We start from the raw sequence: 23,619 nt of genomic DNA on the forward strand, positions 1-23,619 counted from the left end.
TTCAGACTGGTGCACAGGGATAACAAAAAGTTATTTGTATATTTATATAATTCTAACCACTAGAATATGTAGTAGACCTTTGTACTTGCTACCATTCCTATGTGATTTTAGAGTTTATCTGTTTGTATCTCTTCCTTGAGTGACTTTACAACTTGTACATTTGCAATTGTTCCCTCCTTTTACTCCACTTGTATATATAACTCTAACCACTAGTATATGTAGTTAATTTGTACTCACTACCATTCCTATGTGATTTTAGAGTTTCGGTTTGTATCTCTTCCTTGAGTGACTTTACAACTTGTACATTTGCAATTTTTCCCTACTTTCACTCCACTTGTATATTTGCAATTTTCTTTTCAGTTTGTATCTCTTATGTACTCATGTAAACCAAAGTCCTTTTGTAACGCAACTGTTTTTTTTTTGTAAAGCGCTCTGACACCTTCGGGTAAAGTTCGCGCTGTATAAAATCGCATTAAATAAAAGTGAGCACGAGCCGCGTTCATACCCCCTCGTGTAGTTACTGTGCGCAGTCGGCCAGTCATGCTTACCCTTTGACAAGCTCTCACGGGTCGACACTGCCCTCTCGTTTCACTGAGGGGAACTGCAATCCCGATTTTTATTCACAGGTATAAATCCCCACGTCACTAGGACGTCCTGGATGAGACTCAGTTCTTTGAAACAGGGCCCTTCAGTTCCTTTGGGTGTGACACACTGGACTGCTGGGTGCTGAACTATTAACTCTACCGAAAGGAAAAGAGTAAGCGGTGTCTACCCTTTGTTAATGCACATTTAAGTGAACCTAATCTATTTTAATTAGCTTCTATGCCTCTTCGGATTTTTCAATTAAAGAAATATCATATACGTACATACACGCACAAAAAACATACATGCATATATTACCACTTACCCCTTTTTAACTTACTAGTCCTTGGTCAACCGGAATATGCCACCTGCTCTAATTCCATATCACCTGAAAGACTGACACGCCTTTATGGCGGGAACTATTGCTTACATTTCAGGGGAGAGTGGGGACTGCAGCAGTAGAGTGGGAGCAGAAGGAAACCGGAAGCAGTTGAAGCCAGCACACGTGAGTGGGAGCACAGAGAGGCTTCCCGAGTGACCCCTGAAGTGAGAGGAAGGAGAAAGCGAGGGACTATGAGAAAACGAGGGGACGAGAGACATGGGGTGAGAGAGTGGTGGGGCGGGCGTAGAAAGGCAGCGACATATGGAGATGGAGCACGCAGACGCGGCAGGGGAAGGGCAGCGTGACAGAGAAAGGGAGGCAAAGGAGCAGAGGAAGAGAAGAGGAAATACCATGTAACTAAAGTGACACCCTGAAACCTCCGTCAGATGCCGTCCACAGGAGAAACTTGACTTCAGTGCTAGAATCACATTTCTGTGGGCGACGTAATCATCAGGAACACAGTCCAGAACACACATAATAACGACAGAGCCACATTGCGAGGGCGACGTTTTTGTCAGGAACACATTATCATGACAAGCTGAAACAGCAACAGGAGGAGCACAGTCCTATGAGACACACCTGTAGTCCTATGAGACACACCTGTGACAGGATCACATGATTCCATGAGACACACGATTGACAAAATCACATTCCAATGAGTCACACCGGTGACAGGGTCACACCTTCATGCTGCACATGCAACAGGACCGTATTGCTCTGGATTGCACCAATGGCTGGGTCACATTGCCACAAGGCACCCTTGTCATGTAACAACCCCTTAGCCTAAATTGTAGGATTTCGGGACGATAAAGTTAGAGATACATTCAGCAAAATCTTCTAATCCAGTCAGGAGACAGACCAGGGCCTATCAGCAGAGAAAAGTTTAGAAGCAGCCTAGACCCTCGGCTAAGCACACTGCACTCAGACTCGAGACGGGCCCAGGCCTAGCAGCCAAGAAGGTCTAGAGACGGCCCCTGTCTTGCCAGATAAGTACACTGTGCCCAAACCGAGACAGACCCACTCCAACCAGCTAAAGATAGTTGCAGACTAGCGACAGACCCCGTCAGGCTGTCTCAGGACGGTGCTCCAGATTAGAAACAGAATCAGTACAGCCGAGAAGGGTCTCTCAAACTGGGTCACACTGGCCTTAGGAGGGAGCCCCGGGCTAGAGACAGGCCCTCTCAACTGACTGGTGAACGTGTCAACACTACTGTTTCACAGGGGCAGAGTCCCTTGTGCTGAGGAAGGTGTCTTAGACTGGACACCCTCCCAGTCTGTCTATCTGCGACTACTATCACAAACTAGAGACATTCCTGGCCCCGCAGCCTGGAGGAAGGGTCAACACTTCATGGGCTGAGGGAGACACCCCTGGCTGGAGGTAGGGCCATTCTTGCTGGGTGAGGAGCAGGTTCCAAAAATAGAACTAGCCACGCGAGCTGAGCAGAGGAACACAGTTTAGAGACAGGCCCAGTCCTGCCAGCCGAGAAAGGGCGGAAGATATCACCACTCAGTCGGGCAGCTGAGGGCGGTGTCGGAGACCGGAAACAGGCCCATTCACGCTGGCTGAGGGCGGCTTTATTTCTCGGTGTTTGGGGCCTGGTCTTCTGTAGGACGCCTGTGTTTCTGGGCGATGCCATAGGGCACATGGGCTGCAATGGTGCCCATTTGCTGCGCCCCTTCCACGTGAAACATCTGGTCATCAAAGAAGATGTGCGGACGGATCTTCTCCAGGAGAGGTCCTTTCGGGGCTCCTGCCAAGAAAAGCGCCTCGTCAGTCTCCAGGCCCCAGCTTCGCAGGGTCTTCAGCGCTCGGGCTCCGGAGCTGGCAGCGCTGCGGGCAGTGACGAGATAGGTCCGGATGGGGCAGTCCAGCCTCTGCCCCTTGGCATAGAACTTCTTCTGCAACTTTCCCAGAGCTTCCAGGAATCCTTTCAAAGGCCCCTAAAAGTACAAAAAATAGAGTGTGAGCAACACATTCAACAACTACCGCAAATCACTCCAATCAATGCAATTTTCTTGGGAAACCCTCTTGCAACCAGCGTGCTTTATTATATCAGAAAGTGGTTGTATTGTGTGTGCGCTCTTTAGCACTCCAGTGTTGGGAGTCCAAGCCCAGGAGGGGTGTCCTATGTGCTTTTAACAAAGCTCCTGGCTATTTCGTCACCAGGCATTCTTTTGGTTTTGTCTTCCATTTCTTATGTCACCTTCTTTTAACCGCTGCCGTTTTCGGCCTATTCTGTGTCACGTGCCTCCTGTCGGGGCGGGGAGAGTCTGGCAGTTGTGATTCATGCTAGAGTCAAGTATCTACTTGACCGAGGGCGGAGGCCCCGTAGCCACAAATAGCGCTCGGTGAAATGTGCCACCCGAGAAGAATCCCCCTCCCCAGGCTTGGGCCTCTCCCAGCAGTGAATGGTTTAGTTGACAAAGAGGGAACTTTAAGGAAACTTTAAGGGAACGACAAAAGGTGAAAGCCAATCAGAAGAGCAATAATGGAAATGATTATAGTGCAACGATTCGTCAGCTTCTTCAGCAATATACCCACAGTGCTCCCCCAGTCCCTTTTTAAAATGCTGGGTACTCAAATGATCATGCTGCAATAGGCGGGCAAACAGCCTGGCATTGGGTGGGACACTATGGTTAGGCCATATGCGCAGGGAGGCTTCGGAGCACCACATCTGTACACCACTACCTGTGTGCCCAAGTGCAGTATGTGCACTATTGGTACTATCCCCAGGTACACACGCCACATTTAGCAGTAGAGGCAGGGGGCGCACATCCCACTCCACTTAGATATATCCTGACACATAAGTGTACAGATGTCCCCCGAACAGAAATGAACACCATCCAGTGTACAGCATTGGTCTGGAGAGCTCTGGGGGCGAGAGCCCACAAACTCCCACTCTGTGTTCCTACGCTTCCACTAAGTCATCACCCAGCCCTCTCGGTGACATAGGAGACTGGGGTGCTCACTCTATTCAAACAAGTGAGGATCAAGACGAGGGGGATATATACCCAAGGGGGAAGTTACTGGACCCGACAGACCTGGCATATATACAAAACGCAACACCACTTCTCACATTCTCATACCATCGGCTACGATCCGCCATTAAGGACCTCTTTCCAATGTTTCTGGAGGAACCCGCTGCACTATATTCTCTGCAGACACTACTTGCTAGAACCTCCCACCGACAGCTGGTCACTAGACTACATGGCGTGGCACAGGGGGACAGGCAGACACAACCAAACCAGGCGCTGGAGCCATTGATGTAGGAGGAATGGGGGATGCTAAGGTTTAATTGAAATCTCCTCACCATCCATTTTAAGTACCTACAACAAATGTACTACACTCCGTCCCGACTGCTCAGGTATGGACTAAGGGGGGTGCGAGGTGCATCAGATGTGGGAAGGTACATGCAGATTTCCTGCACCTGGCCTGGAACTGCCGTCCGATGCAGGAGTACTGGCAGAGGGTGGTTCGGAACCAGCACTCCGTGGTATCAGACTTAATAGACTGCACTCCCCAGATGTGCTTATTGTGTTTGGTTACAAAAAATGAAGCCATCAGATCGCAGGTTCACAGTGGTGACACTACTACTAGCCAAATGGAGAGTAGCCATGCACCAGGGAAAGCACCCTGCAACCAAACACAAACACTGGCTACTGGACATGGTGTACTGCGGAACTAACTTGGAGATATACACAGAGGAGATGCCAATGTCCTCGCATGCGAAAGATATCTGAGCCCCCTCATGGCTTACCAACTGGAAAACCCTGGTATTCTGACTTCTGATGAGTAGCCTGATGGCCTGGTTGAGAAGGTGGGAGCCTCGAATATGTATGTGTTATAGGGTACTTGAGTAATATATGTATGTGATATAGAGTACTTGAGTCATACATGTATGCGATATGCGGTACTTGAGTCATATATGTATGTGATATAGGGTACTTGAGTCATATATGTATGTGATATAGGGTACTTGAGTCATATATGTATGATATGTAGTACTTGAGTCATATATGTATGTGATATAGAGTACTTGAGTCATACATGTATGCAATATGCAGTACTTGTCATATATGTATGTGATATAGGGTACTTGAGTCATATATGTATGTGAAATAGGGTACTTGAGTCATATATGTATGATATGTAGTACTTGAGTCATGTATGTATGTGATATAGAGTACTTTTTTCAACTTATGTAAATAGGTTGATTGGGTATGTTAGGTGCTCCACTGGTGGCGTCTTCCGTCCTTATGATGCCTAGGTATCATAGAATAATGATGTGCTGCCAAACTGCCACGAAAGTTTTGCCTTTTAAATCATGTATTTAATTTTGTGATTTTCCATCATTTTCAAATGCCTGTTCATCAATTTTCATCGTTTCTTTATGCATATTTTTCAATCAATTTCCACATGAGCTTAGATGACTCCAATACATTTCGGGCAAATTGCCCTTCTTCCGGGAGCATCTCTACAACATGAAAATCATAGCACATAATTTGTGATGGGTATCCACAGTCCTATAAATAATTGTTACTTTAAGTCCACCTCCTTATAACCCTTGGTGACTAGTGAAAGCTCCCATATGTTTGTGACACTTGGTATTCAAATGTGAGTGTGTGTAACGTGGTGAATATATAAACCGCTAAGACAACGCGATTATACACTTACAATGAGCTAGTCGCTGAAGTTCTACTGGCATCTATGGTAAAATGAAAATTACAAATGCAAACTGTGAAAAACCGTAACCAGACTGTAATATTGTTTCGTGATGCTAGCGTGGCTTGAGAAACGTACTTAGAAGTCGGTGCAACAACGTCTTCTGTGCTGCTACGGTGCCAAACTCGATCGGCGTTTCCATTTTGATATCGGGCGTTTTCGTGTATTGGCTAATAGCCAGCACGTGACGTGACGTGCTCAGAGTGGTGCGGGAGGAAAACAGACTGGTTCAAAAAAGTAGACTAATCGCATAGTCTCAACAGAAATACGTCTAACAAACTAATAATGTGCACATTATAAGAAATATATAAAAATATCACAAAAAACGTGATGGATTTTCTACTTGAAAAAACGAGAGTAGACGAAATGTTCAAGATTCAAAACCGAGTGAGTGTGTGTGATAATGTAAGGGGTGAAAGCTAGTGAATATGTTATAAGGACAGTGTCCAAATGTGAAAAATGCTGACATGAGTCAAACGTATTAACATGTTCATATTCAAAGTAATACATATGGTGTCATCTTTCCACCTTCTGTACCATAATGACAGAACATCTGGCCACTGTGGCAGTACATTATGATTTAGAGATAACATGCCAATTCTATACGATCATTCAACCCATTGGGTTTGCCTGAGTTTAATTTGCTTATCCAAAAGTTTTCACGACGTAATAGGTGTTTGTTGTTATCCCTGCCTTCCATTTTTTTGATGATTTCTAGGACCATAAATTTCAGTTGAGAAATATTGTGATGTTCTTCCATAAAGTGCATCGCCACGGTAGATTTCACGTTCCGTTTTCTTATGTTTGACTTATGTTCATTGATGCAAAATTTAATCTTTCCTTCAGTCTTGCCCACGTAGACTTTGCCACATGGGCTTTTTACTAAATATATCACGTTAGATGTGTCACATGTGGCTGACATTGTCAATCTGATGTTGTAGCCCTTCATTGGATGTGTTAACTTGCTCCCTTTTATAAGATTATTGCAGTTACTGCAGTTCATGCAAGGTCTGGTTCCTTTTGATGTGATGTTCTGGATTTTGTCTGTTTTCAGAATCTCTCCTATGTTCTTAATTCTAGTGTAGGCAATCACCGGTAGATTGATAAATAAAGTATTGAAATCTGGTTCCAAACTCAGTAATGTGTAAAATGTAATGTGTTATTCCTATCTGTGGATTTTCGGAAAACATCGGTTTCCAATTGAGTTGGTGTAAGTCTGATTTCCACATCCAAAAATGTGAAATGCATTAGAGCCATCTAAGCTCATGTGAAATTGATTGAAAAATATGCATAAAGAAATGATGAACATTTCTGAAAAGGCATTTGAAAATGATGGAAAATCACAAAATTAAATACATGATTTAAAAAGCAAAAATTTCATTTCATGGAGTCCTTACTTACAGGAACCTAAAAGAGTGCCCAAGGGGATGCTACTAATTGAGTTTGGCAGCACATCATTGTTCTATATAGAGTACTTGAGTCATATATGTATGCTATATGAGGTGCTTGAGTCATATATGTATGTGATATAGGGTACTTGAGTCATATATGTATGTGATATAGGGTACTTGAGTCATTTATGCATCTGATATGCTGCACTTGAGTCAAATATGTATGTGATATGCGGTACTTGAGTCATATATGTATGTGATATAGGGTACTTGAGTCATTTATGCATCTGATATGCTGCACTTGAGTCAAATATGTATGTGATATGCGGTACTTGAGTCATAATGCGTGTACTAGATATGCAGATATGCGTGCCTGGGAGAGGCCAATCAAATAGAGGCTTGGAAGTATTTTAAAACTTTGGTTTCTATTGAACCTACGCTGCCTCCTGTACAGTATATAATCCCAGTAGCAGAGAGCTCCACACTCAGTGAACCAAGTCAGGTACCTGGGCCAAAGGTTTGTTCTCGTACGCCTTCTCATGTTCAAAAAACATGTCCAGCCCATGCTCCTTTACTATCTTTTCAGACTCGTCCGAGAAGAGCACAGCATCCCCATCGAAGGCGACCCGCAGCTGATTCTCGAATACCGCCACGTCCTTGTTGGGACTAAAGATGGTCGCAGCTGCAATTCCTGTAACATAAATATTCACATAACTATTCATGATTTATGTTGTGTGTAGAAGACCTCACAACTCTGTGACCACCCTCCACTCCCAATAGCAGCAATGATGTCTTGAAAATGTAGAAAGGTGTATTCGCTGTGCACAGAGACATACATCTCCAACCCCCTGGAGAACGTCTGCCTTCCAGCGATACAAGAAAATCCCAAACCGGACTTCCACCTCAGACATACCTCCCCTTAAGCAGTATTCTCTCCCTGAAGCCCCCTCAATCCCCTCAGTACCCTGGAGTTCCCAATCCTTTCAGTCACTGCACCTCACATATAACTTTACTGCAGCCGTAACCCCTGTAAAAATGATTCCCAAACATCCCACCACCTCTGTGAATCATACTTCCACCCCTGTCGAACCCACCATGAAAATGCCCTCTAAGGGTGGCTCTGTGAGCTCTACCTCCCTCCCCCCAGCCCACACTTTGATAATGGACACCCACCAATCCCAGCTGGGCCTCCATGAGTCATAAATTCACCGCAACAGCACACACAGTAAAAATTACCTCCAAAGGCACCTGTACCTCCATGACCCACAACACCACCCCGTCAGCAGGCAGAATAAAAATGCGCCCCAAACCCAGCGATAGACCCACGATTTATACACCCACGCTACCGACACACAGAGTGAAACTGGCCACGAATCCCAGCCGTGCCTCCATGTGCTATATGCCCACCACCTAAATCTGAATACTAAAGATTAATGCCAATCACAGTGGTGCCTGCATGTTTCACACATCAACCCCAGCAGTGCCCACTGAGATCAGTGACAACACAACCTCTTAAACATAATCCCAGCAGAAACTGTAGTGGGCTAAAGGAAATGCCATCCCAGCAAGGCCTCCTTTAGGGCCCTAATCTCTCATTCCGTCCAGGGACCCCAAAACATAACTCATTTGGTTCAAGCAGTGTCCCTGGCTGGCTCTAGAATCCCTTTCATCCCAGTACTGCACATGTCAAATATGGGCACCACAGGGTCATGTACATTGTTATGGTTCTTTGTTATTTATACCGCATGTAGTCTGCCATTGTTATAGCATTAAAGCAGATTCGGTAGTTTCGGGAAAACATTTCAAGTGAATTAATAGCTGCCGCAACCCCAGCATTAGTCACTGTGAACAACTTTGTTGCTCTTGGGGATTTTAACATCCATCTTGATGACCCCTCTAACGCCCCGGGAGTAGATCTGCTGGATGATCTCAAAGCGTTTGGGATCAATCTGGCCAACCCGGGGGCGACCCATGAGAAGGGCCACTTGCTGGACCCCATATTCTCAAACCTGGACCACTTTTATTCATCTCCGGCGCTGGCCCTGCCCTGGACAGACCACTTTTTGGTGTCCGCAGTGTGGCAATTTGATAGCCTAGCTGCAATGGTCCCAAGGGTTCACACCTTGGAAAGAGCTTGGTCGAGGCTCCCGGTTGACACCTGGGCGGTGCATCTGGAGGCAACGCGGCCCCCTCCTGGATCTAACCCGTTAGTCGCGGAAGCAAATTTACACATCTGGCTTACGGATTCGTTAGACATTCTCCTACCCAAAAGGAAACAACTTATGAAGGGGAAGAGAGTGGGTTCGGCGCCCTGGTATACGTCCAAATTGAGAACCTTGAGGAAGGGATGCAAGAGGCTAGAGCGGTCCTGGAGGAAAGACTGGAGTGAAACGAGTCGGAAAGAATATCGGGAGGCTCTGAGTAGATACAAATCTGCCATTCGGGAGGCAAAATCTGGATTCTTTGAAGAGAGAATAGGCTCTGCGGCCAACTCTTCTAAAGAGTCATTCAGGGTTATTTAGGAACTACTGAATACCCCCGAACCTCAGATCATCCACGAGGACCCACGCAAAAAATGCACAGAACTGGCTTCCTTTTTTAAAACAAAAATCGACAACATATTGGCTTCCCTTCCCCGGCAAGGTGAGGTATCTTCCTCGGGTGACAACCCCAGTTCTCAGTTTAGGATGCGATCAGTGGAGCTGACCTCTTTTGGTCCTGTCACTATGGAGGAAGTTCTCTCGATTTTGAGGACCATGAAGAGTGGCTCCCCGAAAGACCCGGCACCTATTAAATACCTAAAACAGGTGGCCTCTACCATCGGCGGCCCAGTGACGGACCTTATAAACTTGTCCCTCACTCAAGGTGTAGTACCCCCCAGTTGGAAAGGGGCGGTTGTTAAGGCTCTTTTAAAGAAGCCTAACTTGGACCCCGCCGACCTCGCCAACTTTAGGCCTATCTCCCTGCTGCCGGGCCTTAGTAAGGTTGCTGAAAAGTTGGTGAACAGCCGCCTGTCGGACTTCTTGGAGGCCAACTCCCTCCTAGGCGATTCCCAAACGGGTTTCCGTCCCGGTCAGGGGACCGACACCGCCCTGCTGGCGGTTGTGGAGAATGCTAGGAGCATTCTGGATTCGGGGGGATCAGTGGCAGTGATCCTCCTGGACCTCAGTGCCGCTTTCGACACCGTGGACCATCAGGTGCTTCTCCAACGGCTGGCGGGGGTGGGGATCACCGGTTTGGCCCTCAAGTGGTTTGCTTCCTTCTTGGAAGGACGTACATTTGAGGTGTGGGAAGGCCATGAAAAATCATCTTCAATCCCTCTCCAGTGTGGTGTGCCACAGGGCTCCTCATTGAGCCCTACTTTATTCAACGTCTACATGGCCCCCCTGGAGAGTGTGGTACTGCCGCTGGGTATTAAAATCATCAGTTATGCTGATGATACTCAGTTGGTGGTAGGCCTCTCCCAGTCGGCTCACCATCCTGACCGGCTGCACTCGTGTTTGGAGAAGATCTACACATGGATGTGCAGCTCAGCACTAAAGCTCAACGGCTCCAAGACGGAGCTGATGCTGCTGGGAAACTCCTCTCCATCTTTGTCCCCCAGCAGCTGGCCCGATTGCCCTGGACCTGTACCCACCCCCAAGCAGGAGATTAAGAGCCTGGGGGTTTGGCTTGAGCAGGACCTGTCGTTTAAAACCCATGCTAAAAAGACTGCTGGCGTGTGTTTTGGCCTGCTCCGCTCGGAAGATTCTACCTCTGCTCCCAGCGGCCACTAGGAGACTTCTCATCCAGGGGCTTATCATCTCGCGGCTGGACTTCAGCAACGCGTTGTTCCTGGGTGCTCCAGAATCTACCATGAACAAACTGCAGCAAGTGCAGAATGCGGCCGCCAGGCTCCTGACGGGTCTCCCCAGGCATCAGTCTGCTTGCCCTGCGCTGAAGGCGCTGCATTGGCTCCCTGTGAGGGACAGGGTGAAGTTCAAGTCACTTTGTATAGCTCATAAAGTCCTGCAGGGGGTAGGCCCACCTATTCTGGGGGAGATGGTTCAGCCCTATAAGGCCCCCCGCTCTCTCCGGTCTGACCACCAACATCTTCTCCAGGTAGGGAGGGTGAAGAAGGCAAGAACTGGTGGCAGAAGGTTTTCGATAAATGTGGCCACCTTGTGGAACTCTCTTCCCCTACATCTACGTTCGGAAGCTAGTCTTCTTCGGTTCCGCAAACTTTTAAAAACCTTTTTGTTCTCTGCTTAACCCCCGCATTACTCTGGTAGTTTCACTCTCTGGTGAGCGCTGGGATGCCTAATGGTAACCAGGCGCTATATAAAACTCAGAATAATAATAATAATAATAATAATAAATACAGAAATACACTATACTCCTCTCCTATGAAGCATCAGGAGCTGGGCTTTAATCCTCCCAAAACTGATCTTTGGAAAATATGGAAACTCATTACCAAAAAGCCATTGCACCCACCCTTTACCAAAAGGACTATTACCATAATTCTGAATAATGTTTGTCATTATTGGTGCTCATATTCTGGTGTGACACCCCTACCTTCTCTCTCTAGCCTTGCCAACACACTTGGGCAGTTCACATTTGGTTTATTCCACCCTCTTAAATTCATGATTAGGATCATCTTTGCACTATTTACATTAATGGTTTCCTGGTTGAGATGTTGAGATTTCGACATAATGCCTCTTCATGTCAGTCTTCACTAACCGGTGGATCAACCATGCCAGGTCTCAATTCCAGGCTGAACCTCCATATTTCCCTCACGCCCTAATAACAGTCTCCGTCAGCCCCACACACCAAGGAGGACCCTCCATGCCTCTCTTGCCCCCAATAGACTTTCCACGTACACCCCACTCCCAAACGTCTCCATGATCTATACTCCAAAGCAGATCTTACGAGCGCCTCTCCTCTCCCCAGTAGACCCTGGCTGTGCCCATTACTCCCTGAAGATCTTCAGAGGCACCTCCCCATGTCCAGAAGGCAGCCAACGCCTCATGCAGGTTTACCTTGTTCGATGGCTTCCTGCACTTTCTCAGAGTCGGAGGAGAGGTAGAGGTTGGTGTGGTAGGCTTTCAGATAGTCAGTTGGACTGTTCCCGCCTGTCATGCAGAAGCGCTCGATGAACAGATCTGCAGAGGAAGAGGGGTGCAAATACTTGATTAACAGAACATTCAGGGGATTCTGGAAGAAACAATCTGATTGGCTTGAGGGACACATTCACGCAACCGCAGTCAGCATTCAAGGGAGCGGCATTCCACCGGCAGCCAGGGGTGGGGGTGCCAGATACAGTCAATGTGAGCAGGGTTGAAAGACTCTGTCAGGGGGTGGGGGAGACTTCAGGGCACTATAATCTCAGGATGGGCTCCAGGCCATTGTCTGCGGGGGGAGGGGTGGGGGTGCAGGGCATGGCCAGCTGGGGGGACTAACGGGCACTGCAAGCAAGGGACACCAGGACTATAATGTACCAAGCACTGTCCTATTTCTGGTAAGTGTTCCCCTTTTGTTCCACAACCCTATGTATGTCATATAGACTTCCTTTATGTCTCATATTCCAATAACTTATAAGCAACAACTCTTTTAATGTTTGCAATAAACCAAATATTTGTTCTCACAATCAACATGCTTTATTTGTGTTCCAATGAATTGAATTTCTTTCTGTGTGCTATTCTAAATTAAATATTTTATTCTAAAACAAGATGCATCAATTCCCCAACCCCCAATGCATTTTGGTCCTGCCAGATGCCCTTCTTCGGGTGCAATCTCTTTATCTCTTGAAACTAGGAAAAACAATGTGCTTTATGACACAAGGGATTCTACAATGAGAAGTGACATGTCCATAAGAAGGCAGCCAGTCACATGCACCTAATGCAATCAAGATAACACGTTTACTGCGCTGAAATCTGATAGGATCTTCGAAAGGCAGTTAATCACACAAAAACATATAATTAAATTACAATTTGTTTAAAGACAAGAGAAGACACGCTTTGACAAAGATCAAAGAGGTGAGAGTTGAGGGTCCCTCCCCGTGGACAAAAGCCCTGTCGTGTGTGTGCGGTTAAAGTTAAGATAACAGAGTGCCCTGGGTGTCATACTAAAGGGGCTAAGAGTAGTTATATTACGTTCATGGAGTTACTTGAACAGGCTTTGAGTGCATTCGGTGCATTGGTTAATAGTTGTCTTGCAATGGACATGTAACTTCTCATTGTAAAATACGCTGCTTAATAGAGCACGTTAGTTTTTATGATTACAGGAGATAAGGAGATTTACCCCTGATGAAGGGCACCTGGCACATCCGAAATTCAGTTGGGATCGGGAAAATGAAGGCATTTTACTTTAAAGTGAAAGATTGAACTTGGAATAAACGCAAAACGTGAATTTGAACTTATCGGGCACAAATAAAGCATACTAATTGACAGGGCAAAGTACTTATTAATTGCAAATACTGAAAGAGTAATTGCTCATAAGGATGTGGGATATAAAGGAAGTCTGCATGAAATACAGACCGTAAAGCAACACAAGAATTTGCAAAGCCAAAATGTCCCGTCTATGCAAGAGCTATTGCCATTGCCTATGTGATTTAACCGTGTTGTACAACAGCGCTGCTGCTGTTCAACAAAGTTAATGGCGTACAGGAGAGTAGTGAGTGGAGTCGACTGGCATAGAGTGGCATGGAGTGGTGTGGAGTGGCCTAGAGCGGAGTGGTTTGAAGAAGAGTGGTCTAGAGAGGATTCGAGTGAAGAGACATAGAGTAGAGGGGCATAGAGTGGAGAAGAGTGTTGTAGAGAGGACGAGGTACAGAGTGGAATAGAGTGTTGTGGCACAGAATGCAACAGAGTGTCAAAGAGTGGAGGGGAGTAGAGTGGAAGGGCGTAGTTTGGAGTGGTGTAGAGTGGAGTAGAGCGGAGTGGCATATAGCGGAGAAGATTTTGTATAGAGGAGTACATTGGCGTGGAGTGTCGTAGAGCGGATTGTTGTAGAGTTGCATAGCATAGAGTGGAGTGGTGTAGAGGGTTGTGGAAGGTCGTAGAGTGAAGGGCTGCAGAGTGGAGGGTCGTAGAGTGTCATGAAGTGGAGTGGTATAGAGTAAAGTGGAGTGACATTGAGTGGCTTAGAGTGGATGGGTGTGTAGTGGCATAGAGCTGCGTAGAGTGGAGGGCATATTATTATTATTAATTTAGGCTTATAGAGCACATAGCTGCCCAAGGGCTTCCCAGCGCTTAGAGACAGAATGCAGACAGATTAAAATAGATAACTAGAGGTACTGCCTAAACAGCTAAGTTTTTATCGATATACGGAATTCTAGTTCCTCGTCCAGGGAACGGCATTCCTTCAGTAAGGTGTTCCAAAATTTGGGGGCACAGTGGGAGAAGGATCTCCCCCCCCACCTCACTTTCTTTGTGGAGATTGATTTTAGAAGTTTTTCTCCGCTCGATCTAAGGTTTCTGGTTGGGACATATGGTGAAACCAGGTTAGTGATTTTTATGGGGCCTTTGTTATGAGTAGCACGGTGGGTCATTGTCAATGCCTTAAACTTAATTCTAGCCTCCATCGGAAGTCAATGTAGCTCCTTAAGGCACTTCTTGGCAGATTATCGAGCTGGGACCAAACACAGTAGTCTGGCTGCTGCATTCTAGACCACCTGAAGTCTGTTGGTTACATATTTTGGTGCCCCTAGAAATAGCGAGTTTCTGTAATCTAGGCGGAATGTGAACAAAGATTGGACCACAATCTTTCTAAGTTGAATTGTGATGGGGTATAGGATTTTCTGAAGACTTTTGAGCAGTGGCGGCTATTGGGATCTGTAAGTAGTGGGGCGTAAAAGTCTAAAACAGTAACACACAGGATATCACACAGAACACAACAGTAACACACAGGACTTTACACAGAACACAACCGTAATACACAGGAAATCACACAGAATACAATAATAACACAGAACACAAACACAACAACAATACACAGGACATCAAACTGAACAACAGTTGGTTGTTGGGAGAATACTTGTCACAACACGCATCACTACTGTCAGTTGAATGTTTTTGGAGCAGGCCCAACATTGCATATTTTAAACAAAAAACACTTGAAAAGATTTTCAAGGTTGAACTCAGGTTGTGCCGACCCCTTTAATACTTTTATGATGCCGGTGTCCCAGGACCAGTAATGAAAGTAATTATTCCGCTGAAGTTTTGGAAATCAGAAAGCCTCTATAAGTAAGAATATTATGTATCATTTGAGTGAAATCTAAAAGTATGGGTGATGGAATCTGGCTCCCAGCGTTATTCCTGATCTGTAACCAAGTGACTTATGCGGATAAAATACTTTCTGTATTGTACGAAAATAGGTCGAGATGCAGCGCAGTAGCCCGTAATGTTCATTTCTGTGTGATTGAAGCTTGCACTATGGGTGGTCATTCCTTCCTATAGCATTTTTATGCCCCCCTAACCTCTTCCTGCTAGTCTTTTTACTATGTCATCACTAACCTAAATTAGCCATGAATTAATGTACCGTTAAAGGCAGCGGTCGCGGCCAGCATTCCAGGGGGGGGTGGGAATGGGGTCATCGCGCCACGGAGGGGATGGTAGGTGGAGGCAGGAGGGGTATAATGGGAACAAAAATATAAAATAAAGTAAAACTTACCTTCCAGAGACTCCCGACTCCAGCCGTCCAGCTTTTGAATTCCTGGCTGCAGCACTTGTCCTCAGGAAGGCAGCCTCCCTCCCCTCCACCAATCACAACGCTGCAATGGCAGGGTTGTGATTGGTGCGGCCGCTGCCCCACCCGCTTCATTTTCTCTCTGTATGCTGCAGCATACAGAGAGAACAGGGAGAGTGGGCGGTGTTACTCGAGGGCAGGGCGGAGTGGCTTGCCCACAGTTGTTAATACTGTCTGTTTGGGCGGCCTCAGGCTCCCAAACAGACAGTATTAACAACAGTGGGCAAGCCACTCCCCCCTGCCCTTGAGTAACACCGCCCACTCTCAACCAGGAATTTCTGCTTTCTCGCCGTGCGAGAAGGCAGAAACAAATGGTAGTTATTATGGTAATAACTACCATTTGTTTCTGCCTTCTTGCACTGCGAGGAAGCAGGGGGTGGCGCCCAAACGCCCCCATGGAGGAGCCGCCCCTGCTTTTGAGAGTCCAAAACATGTGCCAGCCACTTTCTTAGCTTGGGTGTTCATGGAAAGGTCTTTTTCTAGCCAGAAACCTTAGTTCTTAATGTGATCTTCGGGTGTGGATGGACTACCTAGGCAGTCCGGCCAGCTGATGAGAAGCCTAGGGATAATCTTATTTCCGAGGATCATTAGCTCCGTCTTGTCCCCATTTAATTTTCTTTTCTTAAAACAAATTTTATTTGTCAAGCATCACATAAATTGCAGGGCCCTGAGCACCAGGGGCAACTGCACACAGGAAATACACATGTAATTGACTTCGACTATTTATGAGCAATAAGCAAAACCCTGTAAAACAACACCCCCACTCACCCTCCCCCCAATTTGCGTCCATGTCACACACTGTCATCCACTGTAACACGGTACGTACAGGAAATCACAGCCCCTCTGGGCCCTCCAGCCCCACCCCAGTACAAGCATGAGAATAGTATACGCTTCAGCCCGGCAGGAGTGTCTCCAGGTCCTGTGGCGGGTACAGGTCCAGCCCCCGGTAATCCGCCCACCTGTGCCATATCTTGTAATATTTGCGCAGGCATCCCCTGGCCAGGAAGATAGGTTGTCCGAGTCCCATACAGAAGTCCAGCCCATTTTTCCATGCGGCTACGGATGGAGACCTAGGTGCTTTCCAGGCCCTAGCAATGTCTCTTTTCGCGAGTATAAGACCCACTAGCAGGAGGTGTCGCTTGTACCGATTACCCCCCACTCACTCCATGATGTGTAATAGGGCCAGATGCCGGGTGTAGGGGAGCTCCCAACCCAGTACCTCCGACAAGCATGTGTACACTCCCCTCCAGAATCTGTGTAGGGAGAGGCAATCCCAGACTGTATGAATAAGTGTACCCTCCTCCCGCTGGCAACGAAGACACTCAGATGATGCGATGAAGCCCGCCTTCCACAGGCGCTCCCTGGTAAAGTATACCCTGTGCAAATACTTAAACTGTACTAACAGCAAGCGCGCTGCTATTGCTGCCACTCGCGGGCTCGCAAGGGCCTCAACCCAGTCCTCTTCCTCCAGGTCGCCCACGTCCACCTCCCATGCACGTCGAAGCCCCTGCAGGTCAGGGGAGCAGTGGATGACCAGCGTTTGATAGATGCGGGAGATCTTGCGATCAGGAAGTTCCCCCATAAAGGCCTTCGCCTCAATGGGGCTAAAATCGGGGAGTGACTCCAGGCCTATCAAACTAGGGCCCAGAGCATGCCTAAGCTGTAAGTAGCGATAGAATTGGGCTCGTGGCATACCATATTCTTCCTGCAAATCCTGAAATGACTTGAGGATCAGACCCTCCACAACGTTACCAGAACTGAGATACCAATCGCGTCCCACTCCCGGAAGCCCTGTAGCACTGCTAATTGAGGCAGGCGTCCATTGCCCCAGAGAGGGGTCTCACGGGTTAAGGTATTCCACCACCCCATCCTACGCAACGCCTGCCTCCAGACAGAGAATATCAGCCACGTAACCGGTGACAGAGGTCTCCGAAGCGGCACAGAGTACAGCAGGGTGTGAAGGGAATAGCACCCCATGAGCTGCCACTCGACCGCATATGCCGGGTCCCCCTTGTCTCCATACCACCACTCATTGAGGACCAGCAAATGCAAAGCCTGATAGTATGAAAGAACATCCGACGTGGCCAGGCCCCCGGACTAGGTAGAAAGGAAGCATGTGCGCAGTGCTACCCTCCCCCGTCCCCATTTAATTTTAGGCAGCTTACTGTCATCCATTCTATGACTTTTTCCATACAAGGTGCTAGCCTATTAGAGTCTCCATTGGTTTTGGGGTCTAGGGAGATCACCAACTGCGTGTCATTGGCAGAGGATGTCATTGAGATGTCAAAACCGAGGGCAATCTGGGACAATGGCTACATATATACATTAAATAGCGTAGGGCTTAGCGAGGAGCCCTGCGGTACCCCACACCTTAATGACATTATTTCTGACACCTATGTCTTTTCCTGTACGTGGAATGTTCTTCCCTCCAAAAAGAAGGTAAGCCATTTAAACATAGTGCTTTGTACCCCGATGGCCGAGAGTCTGCTTCGCAAGGTGTGGTGGTCCACCGTGTCGAAGGCCGTGCTCAGATCCAGGAGTAGTAAGGCTGACGAATTTCCCCTGTCCAATGTCATTCTCAGTTCCTCCACTACTGTCAAGAGAGCGGACTCAGTGCTATGTTGGGCACGGAATTCCATTTGGGTGGAGTGGAGGCAGTGATTCATTTCAAGGTACTTAGGGTTTTATTAACATGTTTTTCAAGGAGCTTACCTACAAACGGCAGCAATGATATAGGGCGGTAATTCCCCTGTTGTGCTGGATATGCATTGTTTTTCCTTAGTAGGAGTTTAATTATGGCATGTTTCCACATAGCAGGGACTGTGCCCGTCTCCAGGGACTGGTTCATGATCTTGGTTAACGATGGAAGGATAACGGATTAAACTGTTTTAATAACGTACGCTGGAGCTGGGTCAGATGGTGATCCGGACTTCACTTTAGCCAACAATAGTTCTACCTCCTCTGCTTCTACTGGTGGAAGGTTAGTGATGAGTTTTGAGGGGAGTCTGCCACCTAAATTCTGTCCCCCTTGTGGTGTCTTCATCACCAGCTCTAAAAGCGCTGTATATGCTTGTGATTTTAGAGAGGAAAAATGTGGCTAAATCATTACACCTCTCTTCTGAAGCTTCTGTGGGGTGGGGATCCTGGGCTGCATCGGTTAGATTCTTGACTACCGAAAACAGTTATTTTGAGGAGTTCTGATCCTGTTAAATTTTCTCCTCAAAGAACTTTGCTTGTGCTTCCTTGATACTGTTGTGGTAGCTTTTGATGGCTGATTTATAATCGGCTTTCAGTTGTAGGTCATCATTTTTCCTACAGTCCCTTTCTTGTGGGAGACACGGTCTCCCACAAGATCCTCCTGCGCCGCCTGGAGGAGGTGGGGGTGGTCGGCCCGGCCCTGGAGTGGTTCCGCTCGTTTCTTTCTGGCAGGTCATTTCAGGTTTCGGCCTCACCTTTCCTCTCACATACTCATACTCATGTCATCAAGCAGAGAGTTCCTCAGGGCTCGGCATTAAGCCATGTCCTGTTCAACCTCTATGTCCAACCCCTGGCAGCGGTGGCTAGGGGCTCTGGTCTGACCATGATATTGTACGCCGATGATACGCAGTTGGTGGTGGCCCTCTCTGAAGACCATACTCGGGGCACGCTGGATGACTACCAACTGCCTTCAACCCAATGCCATCAAGTCAGAAATGCTGCTGGTGGGTAAAGACAAGGGGCTCTGGTGTAAGCACTGGTGGCCGGCATCTTTGCGCAGTGCCCCTACCCCTAAGTCGCCTGTAAAAAACTTAGGGGTGTGGTTCGACTCTAATCTTGGGTTTCAATAGCACACCAAGAAGATCGCTGGCACCTGCTTTGATCTCCTCAGGGGTCTGAGAGCGATGCAGGGCTTCTTTGAACCACCCACTCGCCAGCTGATAGTCCAAGCCACCTTTCTGTCCAGGTTCGACTATGCTAACTCACTGCTGTTAGGAGCCAACAAGGCAGAAGGACAGTGCTTTGTGTATTTGTGTTTGCGCCCAGTGATCAGTGGGATTCACTCTCAGTTCCACACATTAAGCCGACAAACATTAAAATAAATTACAAAGAGATATGTGCTTTGGAAAGAGAAAAAGAGAGAGTGCTGATAGGCAAACGCTTACTCTTTAGATAACAGGACAGAGTCAGCGGGGGAACTAGGAACTGACAGATAGTGGTTGCAGGGTACTTTAATGTGGAGGCAGGAGCTGAAAGTCCCCACAGGACTCTGTTGGGGAGGGGAGCTTGGAGGGAGGCACAGGACACTGTCATTTGGGAACCCTGCAGGCATCTCACTGTCAGTGAGGGAATGCTGTGGACAGTGTCATGTAGCAGACTGCAAGACACAGACAGCAGGGTTGCTGTGGAAAAAACAAAGATTGGCAAAGCTGATAGGTCGTGCCTATGGGTGTGCCACTGACTTTGTCAATTAGGTGGGGGTGGTGAACTGGACGGCAGGTGTGGGTGGAGAGCAGGACAGTAAAAAAAAGCGATATGAAGTGGCCAGCACAGGCAACGTCATAGCGCTTTTACTTGTGTCTATTGGGACGTTGGAGAAGAAACAGATGGGGATGGGTGGGGTTTTGGAGAGGAAACTATGACAGGGTGGGTGGGGAGGAGAAGAAACAGTGATGAGGCAGGTAGGAGGAGCAGAAACAGGGACAGGGTGGGTAGGGGGAAAAGAAACAAGGACCATATATGAAATAGGGGCGTGATGAAATGGATGAGGTGGGGGTGTAAGTGAATAGAAGCAAGATGAATGGGGGCTGGAGGGAGGGAAAGGAAGCAACATAGACGGGGGGGTATTAGTCAAAAGAAGCAACATGGCAGTGGCGGGTGGGAGATTAAAGAAGCAACATGAACGGGGTCAGGGGAGAAGTGGCAACTAGGACGAGGGCCCTGGGGATGGAAAAGTAGCAACATAAACAGGGGTGGGAGGAGGGAAAGCAGCAAAATGGGGAGGTGTGAGCAAAAAACACATGCAGTGATGTTTGAGAAGCGGATATCAGAGATAGTCTGAAAACACAAGCACTTATATGGAGTACTTAAACACCCAAAAAAGTTGCTCCAAAAACTAGCTGAAGAAGGACATAAGTACTTAGTCCGTGTTCCACGGAAGGGCCAAGCACAAGAAGAGGAAATGACGCAGGCATGCCATGACAAACAGGAATGAAGCAAATGAGAGCGACTCAAAAGCAAACCAATGGTAAGCTATGGGCAGGATGTAAACGCAATGTATGTAAATAAAATGTCTTCCTGAGACACTGCATGTGCTGTCTAGGCCAGACCTAAAAATTGCCTTTTTTTAAGGGAACTCCTTTCATTTGTTAAAGCCATACACACTTGATTCTAAGGAATTCGAAAACATTCTATTTCAGGAATCTTAAGTTTTAAGCTTCATGAGCATTACATAAATCTACTGGTTCCTTACAAGATACACACTTGTTTTCAAAGTCAGATAAGCAACAACCTACGCCCCCACTTGTGGTGTTCGAGCTTTAAAGTGCACACACCACTGGCCATGTGCTCCTACTCTTCCTTGGAGGCCTGGGATGATATCTGCTGCAAGCTTCCAGTTGCTGTTGGTTTTGCAATCTGAATATAAATGCGAGGCTTCCTCGGATTGCTTACTAATTTTCCTCGAGCACTGGGTCTTTGGAGCCGGTTCCTCCCAATATCTTGGACTTCATGAGGAGGCTGTACAAGGACAATTTGCCACTTTTCTTCTCGAGGAAACCAAGACTAAGTCAAGAACTGGAAGACAGGGCAGAAGCTACTGGTCCATCACTTTTAAGAAGAGGTGCTGGGCTGCTTAGAGAGCAGAACATTTGCTCTCACTGTGAGAGGGCCAAGTTGAGATAAATTTGACATAGAGTGCCTTTACAGGAGCCACAATGTCTACAGACTATTTAATATAACAAGGGAACCCCAGCAGTTGGCTGAGGACCGTGGGGAAGTATGCTCTGAAAAACAAAGGTCCTTAGCTTATCAGAATCAACGACATCAATGTAATATAGGCCATAATAGGAGACTATATTTGTCCTCTGTCCAGCCGGACAGGGTATTTATTTGAACAAAAATGAACAAAACTGATAAATGATTAAGAGGCACAGTCCTGTACCTTACTCAAGAGAGACAAACAACATAAAAGGAAAAGCGTTTCACAGGCAAAAAACGAGCAATAATGGCCACTTTTGACTCAGTGTTTGGATTAAAGTATTGCCATGAAAATGCTAGACACAACTGAGTAAAACACAATGGTTAGGTTGTGAAAGCACTATCTGAAGTCGACGTTTCGATCCCTCTTGCTCTAGTTACATGGGATCATCATCAGGACTAAAATTGACAACATTTGCCTGCCTGTAATACTAGTACAACCGCCCAGGTAAGGGCTTGGTGTTAGGAGCATGTTGCATTGCCACCTGGACAGGTGATGGCCAAGATATAGGTGTAATACCTATATGGCCGGTTTCTAGGGATCCGGGCAATATTTGGATAGATTCCACGGTCCTAGACTCGTACACCGGGAGTACCTGTATATCCTGGAGTATCGAGGTCCGGGCAATCTCGATGAGCTGCAAGCTCCGGATGGGTTCACCGAGTTTGTTCTCGGGGAGTGCTATGACTCCGTTGGATTGGGATCCTGGGGGCGGGGGAACGATGTCCTCACCGTCATTTGCTCAGATCGCAGATCGTACTGCACACTGCTGGACTTAGCCTCTTATGATCCTCCGAACTCCTGCATGCACCCCCATCACTGGCATCTGAAGCCGCAATTAGGGACTGAAATAAACATTACAGAGTCCTGTGAAATGGGGTATACTAAACATCCCACTCACTTTTACGCCCTTGACTTGTCTCAATGGGGATGCTCCTGTTTTGTACTCTACTGCTTTCTTTACTAGATATGTTATGTATTCTTGATTTACCTGCATTTATTTGTTTGTATACTTAGCAGTGCCTAATGTAAAGCGCTCTGATATCCGCAAGGATCCTGTTCGCGCTCTATAAAACCTTCAAAATAAAATAAATAAATCAATAAGAGGCAGTCTAAAGTCTGCTCAGTACTGAAAATCTCCTCACGATTGTGAAATTCTCAAGTCATTTTCAACAATCTTTCCAGTCCAAACGCTGCTCAGCAAGTGCTTGAAATCCTTGAATGCACATTTCATTTTTTTGGGCAATTATCATAAGGGAGTATTCCTACCTTTTCTGGGCCAGGGTGCCCTTTGCTGGTCCTTTAGCCAATCATGATTTAACCCGTCAAGGGTACAAGGTGCAGATCCCACGAGCTCAGACAGCCCCACTTTATGAGAGCCTTTCACATTAGTTATATAACCACGTGCCATTTATTTAGCCCAGTTGCTAGCCCGGGAAAATTCCGGCACTTTTAAGGCTATATATTTTAAGCCTAATACTGTTAAAGTATGGTGGGAGCAGATTTGCTTCACTTGTGAACTTCTTAAGTAAATTTCAATATTTTTAGCTGTCAAAATACTTCTCAGTTCAAAACAAAGATAATAACTGAGAAGTATTTTGACAGCTAAAAATGATATTATCTTTGTTTTGTACTTTCTTTAAACAAAATAAAAATTTAAACTGAAAAAAAAAATACTTCTCAGTTCGTTCGGCAAATTATGCACATGTTGTACTTCTTGGCATTATTCAGAGAAGACAATTCATATATTTTCGGAGTGAGGGTGCCAGTATTCTTTTTGGTCCAGTACTCAGACATTAGAGTAGCTCCCTCCCCGTGCGCATTCTCCCCCCACCCCCCCCCCCCACCCCCCTCGCGTTTT

General features: G+C 46.8%; 1 protein-coding gene across 1 annotated transcript in view; it reads right to left on the minus strand.

The window, feature by feature from the left end:
* Positions 1-1,565: 1,565 nt before the first annotated feature.
* The window catches only part of NT5C1A (5'-nucleotidase, cytosolic IA), a 204,853-nt gene continuing 182,799 nt past the window's right edge, over positions 1,566-23,619 (minus strand). Inside the window, exons 4-6 of the mRNA XM_086955757.1 lie at positions 12,097-12,219; positions 7,585-7,769; positions 1,566-2,905 (exon numbers count right to left, since the gene is read on the minus strand). Of these exons, the coding sequence (XP_086811883.1) occupies positions 2,540-2,905; positions 7,585-7,769; positions 12,097-12,219 (674 nt within the window). The 3' untranslated portion in view covers positions 1,566-2,539. The remainder of the gene's footprint in view (positions 2,906-7,584; positions 7,770-12,096; positions 12,220-23,619) is intronic.

Source organism: Lissotriton vulgaris, chromosome 2_1, assembly GCF_964263255.1.
Source record: "Lissotriton vulgaris chromosome 2_1, aLisVul1.2, whole genome shotgun sequence".
In the NCBI taxonomy this organism is placed as follows: Eukaryota; Metazoa; Chordata; class Amphibia; order Caudata; family Salamandridae; genus Lissotriton; species Lissotriton vulgaris.